General features: G+C 37.6%; 1 protein-coding gene across 7 annotated transcripts; it reads right to left on the bottom strand.

The window, feature by feature from the left end:
• Window positions 1–1,389: 1,389 nt before the first annotated feature.
• Window positions 1,390–16,495, bottom strand: LOC103722286 (nitrate regulatory gene2 protein-like). 7 transcript variants are annotated; one of them, XM_008812778.5, is made up of 8 exons: window positions 16,220–16,495; window positions 16,027–16,102; window positions 14,742–14,813; window positions 13,503–14,648; window positions 13,284–13,358; window positions 12,785–12,999; window positions 11,581–11,804; window positions 1,390–2,543 (listed from the first exon to the last, which is right to left on the bottom strand). In XM_008812778.5, exons 4-8 carry the CDS (start codon window positions 14,623–14,625, stop codon window positions 1,865–1,867), a joined length of 2,316 nt encoding a protein of 771 aa, XP_008811000.3. In that variant the 5' UTR covers window positions 14,626–14,648; window positions 14,742–14,813; window positions 16,027–16,102; window positions 16,220–16,495; the 3' UTR covers window positions 1,390–1,864. The 7 variants fall into 7 exon arrangements, with proteins under 7 accessions (XP_008811000.3, XP_038986766.3, XP_008811003.3 ...); XM_039130838.3 differs by having other exon boundaries at window positions 16,027–16,088; XM_008812781.5 differs by lacking the exon at window positions 14,742–14,813.
• Between the last annotated feature and the right edge of the window lie 10,834 nt (window positions 16,496–27,329).

The following is a 27,329-nucleotide window of genomic DNA, read 5'->3' as shown; positions in this document are numbered from 1 at the left end:
ATATGTCCTTTGGACGAACCAAACTCTTCGACATATCCACTAACAATTCCGTCTCCTGCTCAGATAATCTCCCTGCATATGAGTGCCCCTCCAGATTCTCTGCAGCGGGATGATTGTGCACTCCACATACGACCAGTAATATCCAATCATCCGCAGTATCCAATTTCTTTTCTCTTAATGCAAAAGGGCATCCACACTTCTTTGTCCCACAGGCAGTCTTTATTCGCTTTTCTTTTGTGGTTCGGTACGTCCCACCCCTCTCACAACCTAACGTAATTCTGGGTTTCTTAGAAATGGTACCTGCATCGGATGATTTGATTACAACAACAAAACCATTTCGCCTCCCAGCTTCACGACACCAATTACACAAGTCCTCTCTACTCTTGAAGATCTATACATTAAACAATTTATGTAAGTACACAGTTGTAAAAATAGCTCGCTAAACTAATACAAAATTGCACAATATATTATAATACCTCGTAAGTTGTAAATTCGCTTGTGTAATCCAGTACAAATTCTGATCCAATTATACTCGATTCGGTTGTAGCATAGCCCTACATATAAAATAATTTATCACCAAGAATTAATGAATCAGAGGATCTGTTCGGCACAAAATTCAGCACGGCACGCGATTTGGCACGAGAAGGCTTCTGTTCGGCTGCAGAGTGCCGGACAGAAGCCTTATGTTCGGCACTGTGCAGCCGAACAGAAGCCTTCTGTTCGGTAGAGCGTTGCCGAACAGAAGGCTTCTGTTCGGCACTATGCAGCCGAACAGAAGCCTTTTGTTCGGCGATCCAGTGCCGAACGGAGCACGAACCGTGAAAAAAAAAAACTTTCGAAACAAGGTGGAACACGTACCTTTGCGGCCGATTCTTCGTCCCAAATCACTAGTTGCTTGTCCATGCTTCGAATGGGGCTTAAATCTCCTTCAAAGATCGCCTAAACGATGTAAATGGATCGAGGGGTTTAAGGGGGGTTTGAGGGGTGGTTTTTTTTTTCCTTTTCAAAACGAAACGGAGGAGGAGACGGAGGAGGAGGAAGGGGGGTGTACTGAGAAAATTTCAAGGGCAATATGGTAATTACACTAAAGGTTAGTTTGGGTATTTTCTTTTTGGTTTTTGGGGGGTGTCCTGAGCAATCGGGGGGGTGTATTTAGAACTACCCCTCGTGGAGCAAAGCAAACAAATCCTGCCGAGCAGCAGGTTTCTTTTTGTCAAGCCAACCACTCAACAGACTAATGAATAAAATACTATTATTTCCCTCACTTATTTTGTTAATTTGACCCACAAACAGTTCCATTTGGCAACACCAAGACGATTGAGAATACTATATTTTTTTCATTAATATTCACTAAAAAAATTCAAAAGCCAATAAGTTGCACCATAGTCATGATGAAGGACAAAAAAAATGCACATATTATTGAAGATCTAGGTATTTGAGTTTCTGAACATGTATACAATGCAGGATCTAATAACATCGCACAAGTTCCATGTTTTATCACCCACTCATTAATGCACCCTCTGGATGATAATCAAAAAAAAGAAACAGGAAAAATACACCTTCTAAATAAACCTGAAAGCCCATCCTTTCCTCCTACATCTAACTAGACTAGTCTGCAGCATCTACTTGCATCCAAAACATAAATTCGCCTCACTAGTGTTTATTTTCAAACTCCACAAATCACCAACCAAAAGACCATTTATTTCCCAAGTAAATTTACAAAGGGAGCAGTTCAGTGGGTCCCCCTCTCCAATATCTTCATTGGCTTACACCTGCAATCAACTTATTGAACCATAATTAACCAGCTGTCTTTTTTTATTTTCATTCCTTGGGGTTCTCAAGTACTTTCGGAAACAGAGGACACTCACATCCTCAACCCACTGTTCTCATATCTAAGATGAGCTGCGCTGATGAACTTCTGGAGATTTTCATACTCCTGCACTGATGACTCAGCAAAAGTTTTCAACCGATTCAAGAAGCCCGCCAAACCTGACAGCAAGCTGTCATAATTCAGACTCCAATCCACAGGGGATTCATTTCTGTCAATGTCTCCTTCGAGGCCAACACTTTGCCCTGTCTTCCGGGAGAATGTTAAGGATAATTTTGAGTTCTCATGGCCTTTCTCTTGGCGAGGCAAGAAACGGGTTGTCACTGTCACCAGATCTTTTAGAGAATTCGCTACTTCTTCCATTGGCAACTCATTCAGTAGGGCCAACCAGTTTTGGCAAGTAACAAATATTGGTGGGGCGATATCTCTTTTTGGATCGAACTCTATTGGCTTTCTCTTCGAGTACTTTTGTTTTCGGGGGAATACACATTTGTGAATCCACCCGTTTATGGCTTCTATGTAAGATTTTTGTGCGGAGATCCACTTTGTGAAGTTTGAACACAAAGAACTCAGCTCACGCTCAAGAAGCATAGTGGCCTGACGATGAGATTCTGACCTAGTTGAGACTTTGGTGCTGCCATTATTGCATGAGCCTGAGATGATGCTATACTGATTCTTGTGGCAGTCAAGCATCATTACCCACATCTGTGTTAAGCTGCATTGAGACATGGATTAAGACTTGCAGTATACTGAATGCAATAGACAAACAAAATTGAGGTGAAGCATCAGAGTCATATTATTCACAGCATTTGTTCTAAAAGCATTAAATAAATTCGGGATCCAACTGATGCATGTAAACTAAAGTATACGAATACATGAAATGGGTCTAGTTGCTATGCATTTAATGCATGGAGATCAGGGATGCCAAATTCATAGGTTGCATCAATAAAAGATGTAGCATTCCTTTCTCCACACAACAATTGCAATCTCTACAAATAACTACAGAAGCATAAAATTTAGAGGTGGCAATGCTTAACCATTTAACCTGTTTAACATGTTTCAACCCATTGTAGATCGAGCTAGATTACCTATTTAATAAAATGGTCAGGTTCAGATCTATATTTTTGAGCTATTTAATAAATAGCTTGGGTTTAAGCTGACAAATTTTTCATCTATCATGTATCCAACCCGACCCGATTGCCGCCCCTAATAAAATTTAATATATTCAAGGAGCATTTGGTCCATGAAAGTCATAACTAATAAAGAAACCCAGTGATGTAGAGGCTGAGGGGGCGACCATAAATTTATGCATATTCAAGTGGCTTAAAATGTTTACATGTAGTTTACACCTAGAATGATGACTTGCTTTTAAATATTCAAAAATATAGGTTTTTACAAAAAAAAAAAACAAAAAATTATTTTTCAATATCCAAAGGAAAAAGGAAGCGAAGTTTTTCTACAACCATTAGATTAGCCAAATAAGTATAAAATATCATAACAACTAGCAGGATCAATACCATCCTTTCTATCATCATGAGATATAAATTTAATAGCTTGAACAACAAAAAGCTCCACCATTTCCCCAGTTATTCCAGGTATGCATGCATGACTACTCTACGCTGCAAAATAATATGCCATACATGCATATAGGGCATGGACAAGCTGGCCAGTGCCAACAATTTATACCAACTGTATGCCAACTAGAGTAACATGACATATTTCAAACTATTCAACGATCCTTTTTTTCCCCTTGTGAACTGTTTTCTGCATTACTGCATTAGGGGTCACTTTGTTTAAAGGTTTTCTCGCGATTTAAATTGATAATGTGCACATACAAACATGGTTGTCCTGATTAAATAACAAATTGATATAATACTGCTAAATGATGTCCTGGACAGGCTGAATTCTGTGATTTTTGAACTTACATTTGCTTCCATAAGGAAAAAAGAACTCCAATTTTCAATAATAATTATTAAGAAGATGAAAACCTTGTCAAGGAACAGAACAATATATTGAGGGGATGCATCTATGGAAAACAAAAACACATGCAAGAAGAATAATTTGCTCAGGACATTGCTTCTCAATCACAAGAGGCCTAATCAGAAAAATGTTTCTATGATTTCTGGAAATATTTAAATTTTGCATTACATATCTTCTTACTTCTCAGTTACTTTAGGCACAGAGCAACTATCAGCTCATGTAGACGGCAATACAATGGAAAAGAAGATAGTTAACAAAATGTAGAACCAACTAAATTTACAGTAGAAATTGGACAATCTAAGTGGGTTTATATGTTGACGTTTCCCGCAAAGCCACTGTGCAATGAGATGAATTGACAATTATTTTCCAAAGGATACGGCAATCCTTTCAATAACTGTGAGACCACTCCTATCACCAAGCCAAACTATATCCATGGATCAACATCACTCCTTGCTACCATGCTAATCAGCACAAGTGACTTCATCAAATAGAACTAAAAATGCATTTCTCTATAATTTGAAGGCAGCAGTATAAATGAAGCGTAAAGCTATGCAAATTAATAAGATTTTGTCCATGGATCGTGCCAATCTCAAAGGACTTCACTTCAGATGTAAAGTGAATTAATAGCTTCTATCTTGAAACAAAACAAGGTTGTTTATCAATGCCTAGTGATTCTTAATTTTTATTACAATGATGGTACTTGACCAAATGTTAATGGCATAGTGCATTTGGATGATGATGAACCAAGGAAGTGAGATATTCTTATTTTAATCCCAAACAATTGGGAAGTTAAACAATTAAAGATCAAAAATTGATAGAAGTGAGCATATGATTGATTTGCTTTAGGAAAGGGACAATTTGATTGAATGCTAAGCCAAGCCAGTTGGATGGAATGCAATAATTGTTTAGTTAGTGTTGCTTATTTAATTGTCAACTCTGATATTTTATCATTCTATAAGTAAACTCGTCTGAATTATGATCACTCTAGTTGACATCACATTGCTAATGAGAGCCACAATTTATAATATGAATCCTCCAACTTAACATGCATCTTACCTGCAGGGAGTTGTTTGAAGCTCCTGAAAATCAGCAGAATAGAGCATCAATCCAGCGAGCTCTTTTTTTTTCTGAGAACTGATTTACAGCCCACAATTTTCACATAGCACAATGTACGCTGGAACTTTTTTTTTTTAAAGTCTACTGCCCTTCAAAGAAATAATCTAAATATGTTAGTCAGCTGAAACTTCTCCAAAGGCCAACCCAACCTTAGTCTAACCATTGGAAACCTTCCCCAGACTTTGTGTAAACGTCAGCTTATTTTGGCCTTACACTAGTTCAGAGCACCTTTGACCTAGGTCTTTGTCCTAGTAAAATGTATTATGAAAATACCAGAACTACCCTCCTATTCCTAAAGCAAACCCCAAAGTCCTCAATTAGACAGTCACTAGATCTATCACGTAAGATTTGTTTTTTATTAGACCATGGAAATTTTGCTTCTATCTGCGCTAATCTCACATCCAATTTATCCCCACATTAACACACATTGAACACTCAATTTGGTGTCTGATGCTTTTGTCATGCACCTAATGTGAGGGTAGGAAAGATCCTAACTCCAAACCAACTTTTATTCCCTTTTATTATCTGACACCACCAACTATTCTTTTTGAAGCATATCCAGTCCCAAGGGAGAAAAGGATTACAGACAATTCTTCTCATGCAACCTTAACCCTCTTCTGATGTGAAAAGCTTGGCATACATACAGACAATGAGATTTTTCATCTTTTATCCCTACCACATTCATATATTTTACCCATTACTACACATTTTTCTTGACTGCTGTGATACTCAACCTTCATTCCCTCCTTTTATGTCTATATATCCAAAATTCCATCTATGTCAATCTCATCTTAGCCTTAGGTTAATCACCACCCTGCAACTCTTTCAACTTAAGGCTCAACCTAATCCACCAATCAAGTTCCCCCGTACCTAGGATTAATACCTACCATAGCGAGAAACATGTTGAAAAATCATTATAACCATCTAATCACCCATCTGACCTCTATATAAACTCTCCACTCGAAGGAAAGAAAGCTAGTGCACACTTCCCTTATTTTTCTAATTCAAAGTCTTATAAAACTCTAGGAGCCAGCCAATCTCCATCCTCTAAAAAGTAACCATGGGCATACCAAGAAGAACACTGAGGCCAAAGCATTTCATTCTGTTTTACTTTCAAATTGCAAACCCCTCATGCTGGAGAAGCCCCTTCTTCCAGCCCTTTTGAGAAGTCCAAAAAGGAGCCAATGATGGGAGATCAAGAACAAGAGCTAGAGCTCAAGGGCATGCCCTTTAAAATATCTGATTAGAATTTCCACCCAAGCATGGGTAGGCACTCCACCGAATACTGATTATGGCTTACTACATCATCTTTGCTTTTCTTTATTTCCATTTTTCAGCATATTTTTGAAAGTTTACTTTAACGAACATTTTCTTTGATTTGTCTTGCTTACATTTCAAGGCATGCTTCTTTTATCTTCATGTTATTGCAATTCATCTAGCCATCTAGAAAAGCAAGGCACGCCCATTTCACTGCAATGCAAGCTCCCCAGAAAGCAATAAATGCATCAGTAGTTGCAAGCGTAAATAGGAGTGTCATTACTTGGAGTTCTATGTATCTGCCTCTAAGACAGAAAAAGCCTACTCGGTCAGTCTTCACCCATCAAATAGACAAATAGTGTATGGAACAATAGCACAATTTTTCTAGATAGCGAATAAAAATAGCAAACGTTGCATCCTTTATATGGCTTGCCTTCAGGTTTGATCTCTTACCAGTCACAGAAACCTTTCCTCAGCAACACCAATTATGTTATTTACTTTTCATTTTTATTTTTATTTTTTTGGGTACTAGTGACACAAATACCTATACAATAGGCATTCGACATTGTCGAAGTTCTAGATTAGGAAAACGAAGACCCATTCACCAATTTGGCTCTTAGGGGCATCCCTTCCCCATTCATTACCATAGACCTTACGCATCACTAATTTTCAAGCCAATTTAGGCCATATGCCATTCATGCATATCTTCTATGGTTTCCTATTTTTTCCCATAAAAAAAAGGCAACACATATACTTCTTCCTCCCTCAGGTCACTGGGACTTGTGTGGCTGGCCCATGGTTGCCATGAAGTACACATTTCTATGATAATTTTTCTCCCTTGAAGAATATGATAATTTGGTTGCGTTAATTAATTTGATATTTCAAACCATTTAAGAAATGGGCAAGATTTACCAAAATAGTATAAAACATGTGCAATATTAGAGTTTTTTTAACGTTATTTAACAACTTGCATGGGTGACATAAATTTAATTTCCTATATTTATGAGCCAAGAATGAGAGCTTTCAAAAGAAAAAATACTTGTTATGGAGCCCTAAAAATAACTTCTAAGACATTAAGCATATATTTATATAAAACTCTCAAGGGGAATTCATCACTAGCAGCAATTAACTATTTCTTAGTCACAAAATTTTAAACTTAAATAATTATAATTTATTTGTCACTACTTGGTTCCTGATATGACACTAAATGTCATATCAAATTCATATTTATATGCAGTTTTATGCTTGTGTATTCTACTCTTGCAAACATTTACAGAGTCACGTATTAGATAAGTATATTTACCAAACAACTGAACAATATATCATAATGTACATTGATGACTAACATGAATTTTAGCATTCCTATTGGTTTCAATATAATTTTGAAATTTATCATCTCGGACTCACAATTCAAGATGATGAAACAGTGTATTCAATGATTCCAAACAATAAAAGTTATTCTAAATTTTTAAAATATGTTTCATTTACTGAATCTATTTTTTTTATTTCTCTTATTTTATCTTATATTTTATGGAAACTAAAATAAATGGTTTGAGAGTACCGAAAACACCAAAACTCTCTAATTGAAAAGCTCAAATGAAACTGACACTGAGCTTTCAACCTTTGCTTAAACAAAATAACAATGTCACTGTTGTCAGATCCTCTAAACGCTGTCCTATCAAACTCCTTCAGATAACTTCACATGTGTCATCAGTCTAGACTTGTCAACAACTCCTAATTAAATATGAAAAAAACATACATATGCTTGTACATGGAAACATATATCCAAGACTCTGGCACTTGTCACAGATCCATTAAGAAACAGTTAACAAGCACTCTTGAAAGACAATCCTCAGCTAACATTATCATCATTTAAAACTTCAACATTAACATAAGAATAACATGTTAACTGTTAGTATTATCCAATAACAAGATTCTAATTAATTTCATGTCTAATTCATGTCAATTGGATGTTGCTAACATCTTTTAGGAAGTTGCCGTATCCAAAGAAATTTGACACAGGAACCATTAAAAAATTTATTAAACAAACTCGTTTGTATTGTAAATAAGCATGTCTCTATGCAAAAAATTATGTACATATAATAAATAGTTAGATGGCCGAAGTGTCTTATAGCACGATAGCTTAGGCATAATCTCTTCTCAAATGTAATGTCAGGTATATCACCTCTATGCAGCAGCTAGGAATTGATATGGAATGGTATTATCATCATGTTTTAATGATTTCAAGTGTCAATAGTGTTGTTTCAGAATACAAGTATCCAACATGTAAGAATTTTAAAAATAATAATATTCTAGATTGCATTAGTATACTAGTTTGTTCATTAATCTCACTCTCACTTGTTTTGTAGACTAGAATATTTTAATTAAATGAGTAAATAAGGATTGTTCGACTAGATACACGCTTTACAACAGAAAGCATTAATATGGTGGGGACATGTATATAGAATTATCATTCTTAAATAGAATTAACTCATTCGTCTATATTCATGCCTTCTTCACTTCCATTCTTTTTAATTGTATTGCATCTTTCCAGATTTATTCTGCCCTTCAAAGATCCAAAACTCATCAACATTTATAATCCTCTTCTCATGGTTTGGGTCTATTCCTACTGAAGTAAAAGATTCTTGTTGAACATGAACTTATGCAAAGGTAGAATAGACTTGTTGGCAAGGAAATCCTCCGTAGAGGGGATCGGACGGCGCGGGCGTCCCCCAGCAAGTTTGAGCAAGTGCTCGGGCATGCCACCAACGTCGAATAACCAGAAACAAAATACGGTGAAGGGTTGGTAGTGCAGACCTTAGTGCTTTGATCTTTAGAACTTTCACTACCGTAATACTGCCGGCCCAAAAAAGGAGGAGGTGGGATGCAGTTAGGGCTACAACACTACAACTACGGCAAAACTAGAGCGGAACTAGGCAACTAAAGCAAGAAAATTAAAGATAAACACAAGTATAAATTAAAGGTAAAGGTAAAGATAAGGATGAGTTATTGAGTTGTTTGATCGCAAAAGGGTCTATTTGTCAAGTTACATCCCATTATTTATACTTAACATGACAAACAATAAGCAGTGATAGTAGTCCACATCCAGCCTCCACTCTTCTGATAGTTTTGATAACTAGCACTAACCGTCCTCCATTATCCAGATTATAGCAACCTCCAGGTCTCGTGGTATAGGTAACTAAAGCAAGAAAATTAAAAATAAATACAAGGATAAATTAAAGATAAAGATAAAGACACTAATGAGTTATTTGATAGGTAGAAGGGTCCAAGTTTCAGGTTACATCCCATTAGTTATACTTAACATGACAAACAATAAGGTAACTGCTCATTTCCAGTGACAGCAGTCCCCATCCAGCCTCCACTCTTTTGATAGTTCTAGTAACTGGCACTAACAGTCCTCCACTATCCACATTCTAGTAACCTCCGGGCCTCATACCATCTACAAGATTGATAGATGGCTCCAGTAAATAATCATAATTGATCGGTCTCAAACTTGCATAGCTGGTCTTCATTCAACCTGCCCTTAAAAGTTATTCAACTTACCCTAGCTAACGCTCTCCTTACTCAGCCTATGAAGCGACAAATCCCATGCTGAGCTACCTTCAAACTGACTCGGGCAGTTTTTCTAGACGGTGTTAGTACTTTAGCCTCCGACTTATCACTAGCTCAAGAGGTTCGGCTCAAGGCCCCTCATCATTATCGTGCCTTGGCCTTGCTATGTGGTTGAATATGCACGTGTGCCTCAGGTGTCATCATGAGCTAAGATGCAGTGTATACAAGACTTAAGTAGCACAAAAAATGTAACTGGGGACCGAGGCAAGAGATATCCAACCAATGCAACTAATGCTTGACAAAAGGACTTCGAGCAAGCAGTCCCCTCTTTTCAACTTATAGAAGACTGTGTTGTCATTGTGGACTGATGAAAGGGTTTTTTCCAGAAACACCACTCATGAAGGTAAATCTTACAATTATCTTAGGGAAAAACAAAACTAGAAAGACGAAGAACTCCATCACTCCATATTCCATTCGTATATCAAATTACCCCCGTGCTATTGCTATATGCTCTACAATTGTCTAGTGTATTTGATGTAGAATTTTGGCTTTTTAACCAACATCGTCATGGTTGAAGAGTCAACAGTGATGGATAACTGCAGGTGATTCATTTTGATGCTTAGTCATCACAAATTAAGTTTAAAAATGATTAGGCATAGGTTGATCATTATAGACCATAATTTCCTGATGAAGTTTAGTTTTTTTCACTTTAGCTCTCGTAAGGATCATTCTCATTGGAGCACATAGATTAACATACGTTTGCACAGCTCAGAAACTTATTTAATTTATTTATGAAGTCATGAATATTTAGTCTGTGGTCGCTGTTCATATATTTTATAGAAGGGCATAAATATAAGGTATAAATCAGAACCCAGAAACTTCTATTCTAGAATAAAATTCTGAGGAATGCTCAAAACCCATCTCAAGATACTTCTTGCAGGCTCCATCTCTAGTGGAAGGCCCTGACAAACAGGGTACAGGCGTGACTCATGGAGCATGTAGATTTTCACAATCACTACCATGCAGGAATATCACCCTTGAATAAACTTTCTTTCAACTACCACTTACTTCCTGAAAATTCAAGCTTCCTAGATTAATTCTACCTAGTTGCAGTACTGATACTGGACTTATCGACTTCCTTCTGGTATATTAAGATTCTTTTGGGTTCACTAAGATGATGAAATTTATGGTAAGAAAATCTCAAAAATCTAGAAATCAGATCTTAAAGAGTTCAAGACTGTCCATTATCCACATACTTTTGATAGCTTAACTCAGTATAATACGATTACGAAGGTACCTAATAAATTTAAAACCTAGAAACAGTAATCATGAGACAATGCTTAGGATGATTGCTTATAAGACATAGCAATATGAAAACAGATAGTTTTTTTTTATTTAATCATAATTTATGTCCCCTAATGGATTTGTTACTCAGAATCTATTTCAATGTGTTTACATGAAAATAACTCCAAATCTTCCTTATGTTCAACTTGAAAGTAGATAAATGCATGTGTACGTGCACATCCAAATCTATATCATTGTTCTCACTTTATTTCTAGGAGTTTTGAGAATCTAATAATAAAATGGACAACCAAACCAGTATTCAAGCAACATAACCATAAAGTTAATTCTTTTGTCTAGGTTGCCACTCACACAGCAATTTATAAAGTAGCCAAAAAAACTGAGGAACTTTGGTGATCAAGAAGATGACGTGTGCAATTAAACATGCATATCTGAATGCACGAGTGTATGCACAAGGGTCTTTCTTTCATGTTAGTGTACAAATAAATATGTAATTACATTGATAAGTGGCAACAGAATCATACCCTCCAATTAACTCCTCCAGTTGTGGTTGGAGCTCTTTGTCCCTTAATTCCTGGATTCTCTTTGATATGGAGTCAATTCTCTGAATTCCAACCCGAATTCTAGAGTGCAGGTCCTTAACAGCAGCACGGGTTTTATCAATACTATCGGGCTTCTCTGCTCTGGATTCTTGATGTCTAAGTAGTCTACACTTCATGTCATATTCCCTTCGAATGATACTACTTGCCTGACATAGAATAATGATGTATAAGTTTCAGAGTTTCTAAATGAGTAGCCATACTATAATATAAGAAGGCAGCATTTTTATCCCATAATTGCTCCATAGATTAAAAAAAAAAAAAATTGTACAAAACATGAAAAAATAAATTTATAAGCAGCATGATAATGGTTCTGACACAAGACATTTGGAAGCCCCATCGAATAAACATGAACTAGCACAAGACTAAGTTGATCTTCAAGACTTCCAGATCAAATAATGAGCTAAGTGCTACACTCTTGTGGAACATTTCAAGGAGTAGAAACAGCAGAACAAAATCTGATCAATGTGCCTGAGCATGACTACCAACCAACAATCGACTCTTTTAGAACAAATAGTAGATGCCGTGCAGTGTGAATTTGGATACAAGATTCAAAAATGCATATTTATTGATTAAAACTGAGATGCTCCAAAGAACCTTTATGCATCTACTCATTCTTCCAGTTTCTTTGCCTCTGCATATACATAGATATTGCACTGCCAATACAAAAGTACTTGTAGCAATTCATCAAATCATCTTATGTTTATTAACATTAATAAATTAACTGCCAGCATTCAAGTATACAAAGTTATGTTAAATGAATGGAACCAATTGGACCAGATATATGAATATGAGCACCAAAGAACCTCCAATTTAGCTTAATGGCTTGTTTCAATTTTACAGTGTGAAAAAGGATTGGTACAAAGAAAACCTGTTGGCAGCTGACTGAATCAACAACAATTTGTTAGTAAGACAACTGTCATTCAGCAGGCTATATTTCTACTGCAGAAAGAAGACACTTCATATAAAACTTTCACAGTTATACCTTGCTCTTCTGTTATTTTTGGTATTTATGATTAAAAGATGTAAAATGAATAAATAAAATGGAAGATCCATAAAACACTAAGAGAAGGGTCAGAATATGATAACATGTTAGTAAAGGCAATTCAACAATAATTTGAAAGTTTACCTTAATTTCATCATAGAGCTTCCTCTCCCAGGCATACAACCTATCTAATGTTGATGCATGACTGCCTGAATTCATATATCTGCTGCTGAAGAGATTACTGCTCAGGTCCTCAATATCCTCTTTTGATGTTGCACCAAGAGGGTTTCTGGAGGATGAAGAGAGTGATGATACAGACTTATGCCACGTTAAGTACTTTATCTCATTTGAAGAAGACACTGCATATGACCTCAAGATATTAAAACAATGATCAGGACTTGTGATATTTTATGTTAAACCATTGCCAGAAATTTCTAGCACAAAAACAGACAACTGCAGTATGCATAAAGCACCAAACTGCTGAAATTAGGACACAATTTGCAAGTACAGATCCCAACTCTTCTCTGATGCAGAAATAGGACATAACTGATTAAAAAAGGTAAAAGAAAAAAGAAAAAATGAAAAAAAAAATCAATATTCAAATGAGAGGACCATGGTCCAATAAAGGAGAAGAAAAGCCTACCCTGAGATCGAGGGACTTCTTCCTTGCAGCAAGCAAAACAAGCTGTGAGAAATATAGATGCCTTTGATCTGTGTGCTGTTTCAGGAAATTCATGTTAGAAGCCCTACGCCAATAACAACAACAATGCCAGGTTTCATGAAGAAGTGAAACTTATTTTTAGCCACTTGCTACAATGCTGACAAGTGCATAAACGTTTATGTAACACTCTACAATACTGACCTATTTCTTCAGGAAACAGAGGGCGGAAGTTCACTTCGTTTGCCTCCAGCATCCTTGGAACTTCTGTTCCAGAGTCAAAAGCTTTAAAAAATAGATCTTCAAGTTCTTTCATGCATGACAATAAGTCCTTTGACCCAAATTTAATTTCTGGACCTGGTTCCTTCACCTTCCCATTAATATGAAGTGCAACTGCAGAAGATGCCATCTTCGATGGCGTCAATTCTGGAGTTTCATCGGTCTCATGCTTCCCATTGGTGAGCAAGTTCTTCTCCCCATTTTGCTTCTCAGTTTCTGAAGCAACCCTTTCCACAGATAGAATGGCAGGAGAATCATTTGTTAAATGGTGATCCTGAATCACATTTCTGTTTCTAAACATTCTTACTAATGGTTCAGATGATTGTTGGTCAAAATCGTCTTCTGAATCCACAAAATCATCCCTTCCATTCGTAGAGGCTTTTTCACCTTCCTCTTCCAATTCTGGAATTCCCTCCTCTTCCCTAAGACGTCTGATATCATCACCATTGTCCAAACCAAAATTTAACCCCCTCCCATCTTGAAATGAGAACTGGTTATCAATAGGATGAAAGAGACCAAAATAATCCCATGGAGGAGTACCAGGTGGTGGCGATGGAGATTCAAGCAATGAATTCTCATCTGACTGAGATGTAAGGTGTTTTGGAGTTGTGGAGGACTGCAGGGTTGCTATGACAGGGATGGGCAGTTTTTCCTCAACAGTAGTTGAAAAGCTCCTGCCCGCTTTCATATGATTAACATGAAACCGTCCTGAAGAACGAGGCGAAGGAACTGGAGAAAAAGATTCACCTACATCCACATGCTGTGAGGGAGATGGAGATGAGTTTGAAAATTGAAAAATAGACTTATCAGTTAAAGCAAGAGGCTTCGGTGTTGCAGATGTTGACGTGTACAAGGAAGACTCTGTAGGTACTTCAGGCTCTACAAATTTTCTAAAAGCAGTTCCGGTATTTTTGAGAGACTGAATATAAGAAACATGTGCAGCTGCAAGTGAGCATCTTCCATCAATGGCTTGTTTAACAAGATGTTTCCTTTCTCGACACAACTGAAGGGCCTTCTCATCTTCAATTTTAGAGCTTGAAACTCCCATTTCTAGAAAAAACACCGAGAACTCTGTACCAGGTTTCCAGAATGTGGCAATTCAATTTTCAAACTTAGCACAGAGATATATCTGCAGATTTCAGAAAAGAGCATTGCTGGACTCACAGCTTAGAATCATATATTTACGGCTTAAACCATGAAGATAGTATGGATCCAGTGAAACACAAGCAGTAAAACCTACAGCAGGGTTTAATCAGATGCAAAAGTTAACAAATATAGTCCATATTTACAACAAATCACATCACTGTTTATGAAGCAGACCATAATTCATAGAATCATGATAGTATTAACAAAAGATACACTTTACATTAAAACAAAAAAGAAGAAGATAGAAGGTGGGGAGGGGTGTTACGTAACACCAAGATTCTTAATTTAATGTAGATAATAAAAAATCAGACACAGCTTTATACCCAAGAAACCTGAATTTCCCAACTTTTGGCTCTACAAAGCAACTGAAGCTAAAGAAAATAGAAATCATATACACAACATGGGAAATCAGTAGAATTTAAATGAGAACTCTAAATAACAAAAATTTCCAAAATTTAATCACCTACTCCACTACCTCGAGTCACATAGAACAACTCAGCAAGCCAACAGATGAGTGCTGAGCGAAAAAATTAATGTGAAGTAAGCAATAAAAACTTACTCATAAATCTCGTGCGCATATATTCAAAAACCAACACCTAAACAATGCTGCACGAATAACTCGCCCGATGCATAAAAAAATATCCCACCTCCAAAATCTAGATTCTATAATTAAGAAATTAAACTAGCAAGATACATCTCATATGAGAACAATGAAAAATGCTTGCAATTTTCAGAAACAGAACTCTGAAAAATCAACAGTTCTAGCACCCTCAAATTGTCAAATAATTTTCTTCATCCCTCGCAAAAGGAGCAAAAATCCGAAACAAAAAACAACTTAAAAACCGGATTGGAAATCAAAAGAAACTTAAAAAACAAGGCCAACAAGTGTGATCTTAATCCGCCGCATGGTAAAGTGAACAGATCAACATACTAAATCCACCTGAAAATTTAACTCACACTCCATCTCCTCTCATAATATTAATTTCCAAAAACAACTTCCCAACTCTAACTCTCGAATTATTCCCCCAAAAAAAAGAAAATCTTACAGAGATCAAAAATTGAACCGTCACAAGAAAAAACTAAATAAAAACCACAGAATAAATTAATAGCTAAACACAAATCACCTCAGTCCATCAGAACTATTCAGCTTGCCCATGAATCTAATAAAAAGATAGAAATATAAAACAAACTAAAAATTGGGGGGAAAATTCATTCCTCGGAGGAAAACAAGAAATTCAATTGCTCGTGGGCCCAATTCACAAAAATTCGGACCGACAAAACAAAAGAAATAAATAAAAAATACCTTTTTTCTTCCCTCAACTTCTCGTCACCGGATGAAAGACTCCGAGCGTCAGATTGTAAACACTAATCATAGAAAACTAGTAAACAGCAACAAAAACACCACTTAAACGGGAACTAACACGGGAAGAAACAGCTTGACAACTTCTGAAACAATTAAAACAAATCGATCCAAATCAGTAGTAGATGCTATCTACCTGAGGCCGAACTACAGAGTAACAGATTCCTCTCTAGAAGAGATCTCGTCGAGACAGAGTGAGAGAATTTGGGGACGGTGAAAAGCGAGTTTTCCAGCGATGGAGATGGATTTCATGCAGCGGAGGAGGAATTGGAAGGGTCGCGAAAAAGAAGGGAAAAGAGAGAGAGCGTGTATGGATTCCTCTCTTTCTCCCTCCGCTAGAATAAAGCTTTTTAGGCTGGAAGAGGATGCTCTCTCCGCCCCTAGAATAAGACTGGAATGATCCTATGCATGCCCATGAGAATGTTTCATGGTGCCCTTGGGATTGCTTAAATGCCGCATATGCCCTCATCATTTCTTTCTCCTTTCTTCTTTTTCTTGTTTTTGGAAAATACGTGAGGATGGGTGTATTTATAATTTTTTATTGCTCGCTAAAGAAAACCTCCATGATGGACATTGTGATTTTAAATATAAACACGTCATATGTTATCCAAGTTTATGTATAGATAGATAACATTTGGTGTGGTATCACTTCAATTTCAGGTTTTATATATAAAGGCCTACATCATTGTACACAAAGAGATTTATGAGTGCTAGCTTCATGTTTTCGATATATAGGAGGTATAATGAAATTATATTTACAATAATATACCATGAATTGATTGTTGCTCTGCTCATTTTTATTTTTAGAGTTGGTTATTTTATCTCTTACAAGCGGTGCTCGGTGCTCAATCACTTACAAGATAGTAGCTTGTCATGGTGTACATGGTATAATATATGCAACTATGTCGTCTAATAGAATTGTCAAACAATACGGCTCGTATGATTTATGTGGATCGGTAACGAGTAGCATTCAGCTTTCTTTAATAAAGAATATTGTTTGTGATATGCAATATTTTAGGTTTTTAAAAATTTAGATTATCCATTTACATTTAAGATATACAAAAACCTACTAAAATAGGACATTTTATGATATAACTTTTGTATGATTTCATTTAAATTACCAAAATTTTGATATTGAATTTTTTACGATCTCAAAATTAGATTGCCAACATCCATGATAAATAAATGTTGTTTTAATTGTATTAGCATTATATTAGTGGATAATCACATGATATACAAAATTATTCAGCATAAAGTTAGTACTAATATCCAAGATTCTTGCACTAGACTAAAAATATATTATGTTGATATTAGTACAAGGCACTCCAGAATACCATTAAAGTCAATATCATGCATTGCATATGATCTTTATGCAAAGTGTAGAAATGGTAAGACACATAATAAGCCCTTTAGTAACTTTGAATTGCATGACTAACTTGCGACTCATGAATTTGGAATGGCGAGCAACTAACGTTCTCATGAATTTGTAATTTAATTCCATAGCAACATAGCTAGGCAATACAAGTTAGAGGAAGATAGTATCTTATTGAAGTTCCTATTGTCATCTCTGCTCTATTTTCTTGTTAAATAAGTTTAATCATTGTAGTTCCTATTGCAACAAGTTATTGTAGTTCGTATTGTCATCTCTACTCCACTTTCTTTGTTGATTTTAAATTAGGAAAAAAAAATCATTGCTCTACAATGATTAAATTTGCCATGATTAGTAAGGCAACATAATGATTAATGAGAGCAAATGAGGGCAGTTAGGGGATTACCAGCTACCATGATTGCTCGAGAGATGGTGGGCAAGCTTAAAAAGCATGTTACCACGGTTGGCCACCCTTCGTATAGTCCATACGGAATCCCCGACTTTATGAAAGGTTTGCAAAGTGCGATGCTTTATCTTGTCCTTCACGGCTGCGGCATAACGTTTTGGACAAACTCATTTTTTTTTCATAAGAAAAACTACTTACAAGGGAATCAAAAAAAAAAAATTCTAATACTATTTGAAGAGACGGGTGTGACCTTAAGAAAGAAGACCATATGCGTGAACAATTTACACGTTTCACATTCTTTCGACTTTCCATTTTTATTTTTTAATTATTTTTTATTATTTTTATCAATTTATTTAAGAGTTATTTGGATTGTGTTTATAGGGACAATTATAATGATGGAAACAATAATAGCAGCAATAACAGCCAGCGACGGGCAATGTGTTCAATGATGTAATCGGCAAATAGAAAGGAGCTACAAACTGTTTTGTTTAAAAAATTTAAAACACTAAATTTTTATATTTATATTTTTAAAAATTGAAAATAAAATTAGATTATTAAATATTATTTTTTTAACCTTGGTTTTATGTTGCCAAAAAATAAATATGGATGGTATATATAGATATTTTGCTGGCAAACATATTTATTCAAGATTATTTCTTGGCATCAAATAAATTTATTTGTCTTTTACTTCGTACGCATACTAGGCTAATGTAGCACATGCAAGTGCACGGAAATGACCTTAGCATGTTCCTTACACAGTAAAGCAGTACAATGGTCATGTAAACAATGCCAATTTATCTCATTATGGTGCTAGATGGGGTAGAACAGTGTAAATTTTGTCCCAGGCAAGCAAAATAATATGTATTGGACTCCAAAAGCAACGGTATTATTTAATCAAAAGATGATAGAAAGAAAATTAATATTTGACATGATATTATACGAAATTTTCTAACTAAAATAAATTACCAAGAGAAATAACTTCACATCTTGATTGTAATGAAATTTTGCTCCTTATTCCAACGAGGATGATGTCGTTTTTGAGACTCTTCTGCAGGTGTCTAAAGCTCTTGACCATCAATGTTATATCTCAATTTTGTAGGCTTATATTCATCTTCACTTCATAAACAAAACTAGAGGTGGCAATGGTCAAGCCATGCTAAGCTACAAGTTGGATCGGGTTAGGTTAAACCAGTAGATGGACATGAGAAACCTTGACTGATATGAAATGAACCAGGATCAACTTGGGAACCTTCAGTCTTGACTAACTGGTAACTTGCACCACAATTCTTGGTAGCTCAATTCCAAGATGAGTTGAAGATATTTACGAAAACAGGCTAATCTCCCTTAAAATCCTTATTTTTTTTTATTATTAGCCATGCCAACTCAAGTCTGGCTTGATCCAAATAAAACAGTACTCTCATGACTAGTATAGGGTCAAAACTTTGACTCATATCTGATTCTTTTAAAACTAAGGTCAGGAAGAATTTACTCATATCTGATCTACAATAAAAATTCCCCTCACTGGACCCAGCCTAAACTGGGTCAGGTTTCTGGGTTGGACAAATTTTTGCCCCTCCTCACTGTTGTTTCTAGTTCAAGTACTTCTTACCAAAATTAACATCATAAAATACATTTTTCTTTATGTTAAAAATTAGTACCTCATATTTAAAATTCACACCCTGCAACTTATCAAGATGCAGAGTTCAATATATTCAGCAGGGACCCTCCCTTTGGAATAAATTTATTGGATCTACCTTTTCCTGTTGGCTATTAATAATGAGGATATTGAATGATATTTAAAATTCACACCCTGCAACCCCACGCCCACCCCCATCAAAATAAAAGTTGGCTGCTTTGGCCTTTATTTCTGTCACAAAAGAACATTGGGATTTTGGATTTATGTGCTGTGGGGATACAGACCTCAAGTTTCTCGCTGTGGCTCTACAGGGAATCTAAGTGAGTCAGCAACACATGGGCTGACCCAAGCTGCAGTAAAAAAGATAACAAAGTACTTTGATCATATCTTGGAAAGTAAAGCAGGATATGGTGGATGAGATATTCATGAATATACCGCAGGTGGTAGGGTTTTTTTTGGTACTCCAATGTACTTTTAGTCTTTAGGCTTCAGATATTACTGCACTGGCATGTAACTTTTTTTTTTTTTTTCAGCCCACTTTGCCGATATGGTACAAATCTCTTCCAATTTTCTCAAGCAACAAAGGCTAGGTCCCAGCTAATGCATCGGCCAGAGCACCCAACAGCCATTGACCCAGATATATCCAAATTTCGTAGCAACAACGTTCATACCCACCCCCACTCGTCTGACCAATCCAACAATTTGGGTCATCTTTGAGGGCCCTTGATTTCAGCTAGATCTTGTCGGGTCAGAAACACGTTATGGATGGTTTGACAAGAGCCAATGGAGTGGGATAGTGATATAGAATGCTACCCTCCATATCCCCAAAAGTTAAGAGTAAATCTTATGATAGAAATATAGTGTGGTACATTCATTTTTGAAGTTTTATGTTCATTTCATTGTTGGTACCGAATGCAAAGTTCTCGCAAAAATCAATTCACGGTCCTGTTTTGTCGATTCTTTGTTGTCTATGATTGACTACACAGTAACAGCAATTTTTGGTGTGTTTGAGGAGAATTAGATGTTCATCTTAACAACATATATAAGGATTCATGCGGATGTATATTTAGTCTCATATCGGTTGTACATTAGCTAGATCTTAGGTGCTCGTACAGGGCTAACGAACTCAAATAATAATAGCTAGTTTTTTTAGACGAGTTCCTGCGTTGTTACAAATGATATCAGAGCAGACTTGATCTATGGTCTATATAGACTAGACGACACTATAGCACGGGGCCAATTAAGTTGACCATGGACTGGTTGTGGTGTTTGTGATTAAATATATGGTATTAAGAATGGATTTGAATAGATTTGGACCTTTAGCTTTGTGAGGTCATGAGGGCTTAAACAGGAAAAGTATGTGAGATTATGTACTAAAAAATTCAAATAATATCTTCTAACTAACTTTTTTAGATAAGATCCTAGATTATTACAATATTATTAATTATCAATTTAAATTTTTTGGATCAACTAGCTAGTTAACATGGTATTAGAGCTCAAGCTTATTAAAAGTCAATAATTTAAATTTTTTAGCACTATATCATGAACTAGGGCATATCCCGAAGGTTATGTCATTCTATTACTAGGGGTTTGGGTGGTTATAGTATGGGTTCTCTCTCCCTTCAAATTCCTGGCTACATCCTGCTCCTATGTCAAATTCCTGGGCCATGCATGAGAGGTGCAGTCAAAGTCATGGAACTAAACACCTGTACTTTTCCCAATTACGCCCAACCACATCGTAGAAGAGATATAGAATTGCTTGTTTTGTTATTATATGAAATTCAAAAGATCTTACAGCTGTCATATTGGAAACAACAAAATCATCAATATGGGATAAATGAAATATAATTTTATATTATATTTCTCGCCAAATCAAAACAACCATCGTCATACTTGAAACAACCAAAATCATCAATATTAGATAAATGTTTACAATAAAGAAACACATATTTATATATACAAATCAGTAATCAATCAGTAATCATACTACAAACGATGCAAAACTAAAGTCATTGATATAAGTTACCAAAATACATGCGTCCCTAGAATTGATTGTGTATAGGAATTCTTACTTTTACCAGTGATATACTCAAATACAACAAATACTGATCTATTTCTCGATTTATAAACTTGAGGGTAAAGTGTTTTGCTCAACACCGTCTTGCCCGGACAATTGCTCATCTATAGAGCCGGGCTTCATTATCAAAACAATTGTAATCATCCAAAATCAATGGTGGAAAATTACATAATAATAGTGTAGATGGTTGCACATTGCTCGCTCGGGACCTTCAGTCATACAACACTGATCTGGGACCCCTTCCAGGATTGACCAAAACCCACGTAACTACCTAGACCCTCCATTGGTCTAGAAGATATCTAAAGAGAGAAGAGAAAAAGTAGAGAGAAAAGAGGGAAGAAGAGAGAGAAAGAGAAAAGAGGGAGAGCAACATAGAAAGCAAGAGGGGGAGAGAGAGACCCACAATGTCTCTTCTCAAAAGAGAGGAAGAAGGAGAGTTCTAGGGCTGGCCACACCCATGAGGGTGACCCATAGCAGCATTGGCTGCAACAATGTCCCACGGTGGCATTGGTTAGCCAAATGGGAAGAAAAAGAAAAACAAAGGTGGCCCTCGTTGAAATATGATGACTAATGGCTTAATTAGGCCATCAATGGTTGTCTTAGGATTGGAAAAGTGAAGGAGAAGAATCAAAGATCAATGCCTCAACCCCGGTGACAAATCAATGGTAGCACATCGAAGCTTTTGAGCGGAAACTCATGGGGAAAAACTTTACAAAAATCTTAGAAATCGGTAACAATCAAGGTTAGCTTTGATAGTGAGATGCCTAAAAAGAGAGGGGAAATCCTTTATAGAAGGGCCTTAGAGCTCCGCCCAAATTCAACGGCCCTATTTCTATCAGAATTGGAAAAGAGAAAGACTCCCCGCTGCGCATACAAAGCAAGTGTGTGAGGCCAACAAGAGTCTTGCTCCCTACTGTGTGTGAAAAGCATGTGCGTGAGGCCCAATGGCTGGTCCAGACCAACCGAGGCTAGACCAAGCCCAAAATAAAAAAAAAATAAGTTTTCACATTCTCCCTCCTTAAAATATTTCATCCTCAAAATTAATATACCTCGAAGCCAAAACTTTGAGGGTACATGATCCTTATCTTATCCTCGAGCTCCTAGATAGCCTCTTCCACTAGGAGAAGAAATTCAAGTCCTCTATTATGACGCCCTTTGAATTAGAGTTAATATTTTCAACCAAATTCAAATGATTTCAACCACCACATTTTTGCTACACACTTTGATCTAAACCTATCAAAATGTGTTGGGTTCACTATATAATTTTTGCGGAAAAATACTCTCTATAGAGGCTCCAATTTTGTCAAACCCCACTAATTATAACTTGAGATGCAAATTATCCAAGCCTTCTATACTCATTGTATACCAAACCCTGCAAAATATTTTTGTCATAATCCTTAACGATCTTAAATCTATGCTCTAATACCATTTCTATCATGCCCGAAACAGTCACCTAGGTGGTGGGGTGCATTGGTCGGCTGCGCCCACACCACTGGGGTTCCTTTGCTCCTTGGCGTCCGCCCTTGGAGTTGGTAGTGCCACCTCGACCGAAGGTAGACAATGCCGAGTTGGTTTGGATGTTCAGCACAGTTAAATTTCTTTGTCTAAAATCAAGATTACTGGCTGCAGCTTATCTCGATGTTTATACAAGAAGGATGGTTGTCTCTTCCTCGAAATTCTTGAACCAACCAAGGGATTATTGGCTGCAGCTTATCCCTTGGTTTGTCCAAATTGAATCAACACACGCACAAGATGCACAATGAGAGGAAAGCTTGCTGATTTGATTCCAAAAGAAAGAAAGAAAAGAACAATCTAGTGGGAGATTGATTTATTCCGACACTAGCCCAATCTAGCGAAGATTGGTTTATCCCAATGCTAGCCCAAGCCTTAGATAAACCTAAGGCCGAAATACATAGACACAAGGCCTCCCAAGCCAATAGGCCGACACACACTTAGGTGGAAATACAAATGCCAAAAGATATCCTCACTAGCCCTATCCTATCTTTTATATGAACCTAATACAAAAGCAATTCAAAATTCAATTTCAAATATTCAAATAGAAAAGACATAAATTCAAATGATGTAGCCTTGAATCATGCCCTCATGAAGAGTCCTCGTTGGATGACACTTGGCCTCTCTAGAGTGCTCCATTCGGTGCACATAAAGGCTGCAATTTTGGGCGTCCATGATTGTCGCCCTTGAATGGAGTGGTCCATGCACACGGTTGATGACGTGGCTTGTGTGCATGATGGCCATTGGAATTTGAATGGTGGCCATTTGAATTCGAATGGCGCTCGTGATTGTCGTCCGTGAATGGGGTGGTCTATGCACATGGTTGATGACGTGTCATGCGCGCATGACAACCATTTGAATTTGAATAGCACCTGTAATTGTCGTCCTTGAATGGAGTGGTTCATGTACACAGTTGATGACGTGGCTTGCATGCATGGCGGCCATTTGAATTTGAATGGTGGCCAAGGGTGGATCTCCATGGGTGTGAAAGGGCTGAAATGCTAGCTGTCCAATGGAATGATGGGCGTAATTGGCGCGCACGTGGGTGCACGTGGATGACACGCATGGCAAATGCATGCGGGCGTGCGCGCGTACAGGTTGGCTTGTCGGTACAGGTGGGTGCGTTGGGGCCGTGCTTGCTGGGGCTGCCCTCAGTTTGGCTGGGCTTAGGCTAGCCTCCAAGGAACTCAACTATCCAAAATCAGTTCGTCCGCCGAAGATATACTCGTCCAAGCCTCCGTGCATGCAATGAATCTCGCTTGAGTTGGTGCCTTCATGGTGGAATTTGATGGGGTCCTCATCACTCCCCCTCCCTTGAAAAATATCCTTGTCCTCAAGGATATGGTTAAGGTACCGTTGGGCCACATCTTCATTATGGCTCTCCCCCATGGCTTCTATCTTCGACATGCTGCTCCAATAGATCAACCCTTGCCAAGTCTTCATCCTTCTCCTATAGGAAAGGTGCTTCACTTGGATGTAGGAGCGAAGCTGTCCTAGATGTCCTCCTTCTTTGCAGTTGGAAAAGTGCCCAAATATGACCCTACTGAAGTTAGAAATAAAAGACATATGGACAAACCGCATGAAGAAGATTAGCCCTTCTTGTATTCTGAATGGTGCAACCCCATCAGCAGTTGCTTCAATTCTTTTGCAGATTTCTTGTGCCCGGACATCAAGGTTGTTGCCTCTTGGTCATGGTCACAAGCCTGCAAGTTGTTGTTGCTAAGTGTTGCACCAACATGATCTTCCATCTTCATGGTGACCTTCTATTTCAAGCCTCCTGCATCAGCCACCCCACATCGCTGGACTTCTTCATGGCTTGTTGTTGCAGGTTCTGTTGTAGCATCCTCCTCTTTGCTGCAATCGTCCGGCATGTTTTCTTGGCCAGTGGCTTGATGCTCTTCCTGAGAGAGTTTCTCAACCTCCATGGGCTGCTAGTTGCAGATGTGTCCAGCACCTTCTATGCCACTCGATGTTGCTTGTGATTGCAAGGATTTGATGTCCTTACTGCCGTAGCTTGGGAAGTCCAGTGTGGGTTTCCTTGGCCCCCTCTCCTGAAGCCGTGAACCCCTAAAATCACCCTCACCATCATTAACCATCCGACTTCTCCTTCACCTCTCCATGTAGTCTCTTTGGCCATAAGGCCTTCGAGCATGGAGAGGCTCCTCCTCCTACTCGGTCTTCTCATCATAGTAACCTCTATCTCTCCTCCTATCCATGTGGTCTCTTCAGCCAGAAGGCCTTCGAGCATAGAAAGGCTCCTCCTCTGACTCGATCTCCTCATCATAGTAAACTCTATCTCTCCTTCTATCCATGTGGTCTATTCGGCCATAAGGCCTTCGAGCATGGAAAGGCTCCTTCTCGGACTTGGACTCTTCTATCCATCTTTCTAACACCACTTTTCTTCCTTTTATTCTTCCTCGCCTCATGATCTCCCTTGTGTTTTTTCTCATGTTTTTTCTTTCATCCCTTGCCTAGCCCTGCCGTGAGGCATGCAACCTAGGCCTCTCGCCATGAGTCCTCCTAAGCTCCCACTCTTTGTCTTTTTTACTCCACCAACTCTCTATCTTCTCTTCTCTTCTCTTCTCTACCTCTCCTTATATCATCCCTCAAATTGGGTAGAGTCTCCCTTGCTCTATCGAAACGGGCTGTACTTTTCTTTATGAAGTCAAACCTCCATTTGCGAGCATTGGAGTTTGCACTGAACTCCATCTTCAAACTGGACTATTGAAAACTTTAGATTGCTAGAAGGTTCTGTCCTTGCTGAAATCAGTCCTTATGTGCCACCCAATCTGACTTAATTAAGATATCTTAGATTGTTGTAGGTCTGCCCCCCTCTTGCAGTTAACCAGCCACTAAGTTAACACCAGCCGGACCCAACCCAAATCGGCTCACAAGTGTGCTGAATTTTAAGTAACCGCAGGCTCCAACACATGCAGAATTTTAGGAAATAATAGACCCAGCAGATTCAAATTCAAAATTCAAATGAAGGATGTGCAGAAATTAAAGTCCAGTAGTTCCTTAATTTGCGGAGGTTAATCTCCAACCATCCCTCTTAATTTCAAATTTCAAATCCCCCTTATGTTGCAGAATTTTTTCAAACTCCGACAAGTTTTCAAATTTCAAAATTCAAAATTTAAATTTCCTTCAATTTGAGGGATTTCCAAATTTGGATCACAAGGTGTCGATCTGGTATAAATGCAAAATTTCAAACTTCTGCGGAATTTTAAATTTCAAATTTCAAACACTAAATGCTGAGATGGATTTTGAAATTTGAATTTTCAAACTTAGATCTGGTTGCTCACCAAAACTTCCGACCTGCGGTCGTCACCCAATGGATGAGCCGACCTTGCCTTATGCTTCAACCCACAATCAGCCTCCAATCCCCCAAGGTATGGGTTTTACAAATCAGAAAAAAATTACAACTTGCAAATCACTCACCCCAAGGCCTTACATACAATGTTTGTTTTCTGAATCATTGTAGTTGAAAAAGGGCATAAGGTACTATCAGTAGCCTCCTTTTATATTGTCTCTAATGTACCCTACAGCAAAACAGTTAGGAAGAAGCACAAGGTACTACCAGTAGCCTTCCTTTGTGTTATCCCTAACTAAACAAAACAAGGATCGAGGACTCTTTACAAGTTTCTCCCTTCTCACAATACAATATTCAGATCTCACAATCAACTCTAAATACTTAGCAACATATTCCCACAAAATCGATAATGATGCTGAATTTTAAAGATAACCATTCTACACTAAAGATATGCATGTACGGCTCTTTTGATAATGTAGATCTAGTAGTGTAGGTGTGGCGTTACCTCTGGAGATCCTCCTCTCAAGGATCTCAATAAAAGCACCAAATTGGTGTGGTGCGTCGGTCGGCCGCGCCCACACCACTGGAGTTCCTTTACTCCTTGGCGTCCGCCCTTAGATTTGGTAGTGCCGCCTCAACCGAGGGTAGGCAACACCGAGTTGATTTGGATGTTCGGCACACTTAAAATCCTTTTGTCCAAGATCAAGATTACTGGCTGCAGCTTATCTCGATGTTTGCACAAGAAGGATGGTTGTCTCTTCCTCGGAATTCTTGAACCAACCAAGGGACTACTGGCTGCAGCTTATCCCTTGGTTTGTCCAAGTAGAATCAACAAACACACACGAGATGCACAATGAGAGAAAAGTTTGCTGATTTGATTCCAAAAGAAAGGAAGACAAGAACAATCTAGTGGGGGATTGATTTATCCCGACACTA

Source organism: Phoenix dactylifera, chromosome 2, assembly GCF_051530095.1.
Source record: "Phoenix dactylifera cultivar Ajwa chromosome 2, Ajwa_hap1_PhDact_Kaust_v1.1, whole genome shotgun sequence".
Taxonomy (NCBI): domain Eukaryota; kingdom Viridiplantae; phylum Streptophyta; class Magnoliopsida; order Arecales; family Arecaceae; genus Phoenix; species Phoenix dactylifera.
Note: the sequence above shows the minus strand (reverse complement) of the source record. Positions and strands in the feature narration are given on the sequence as shown.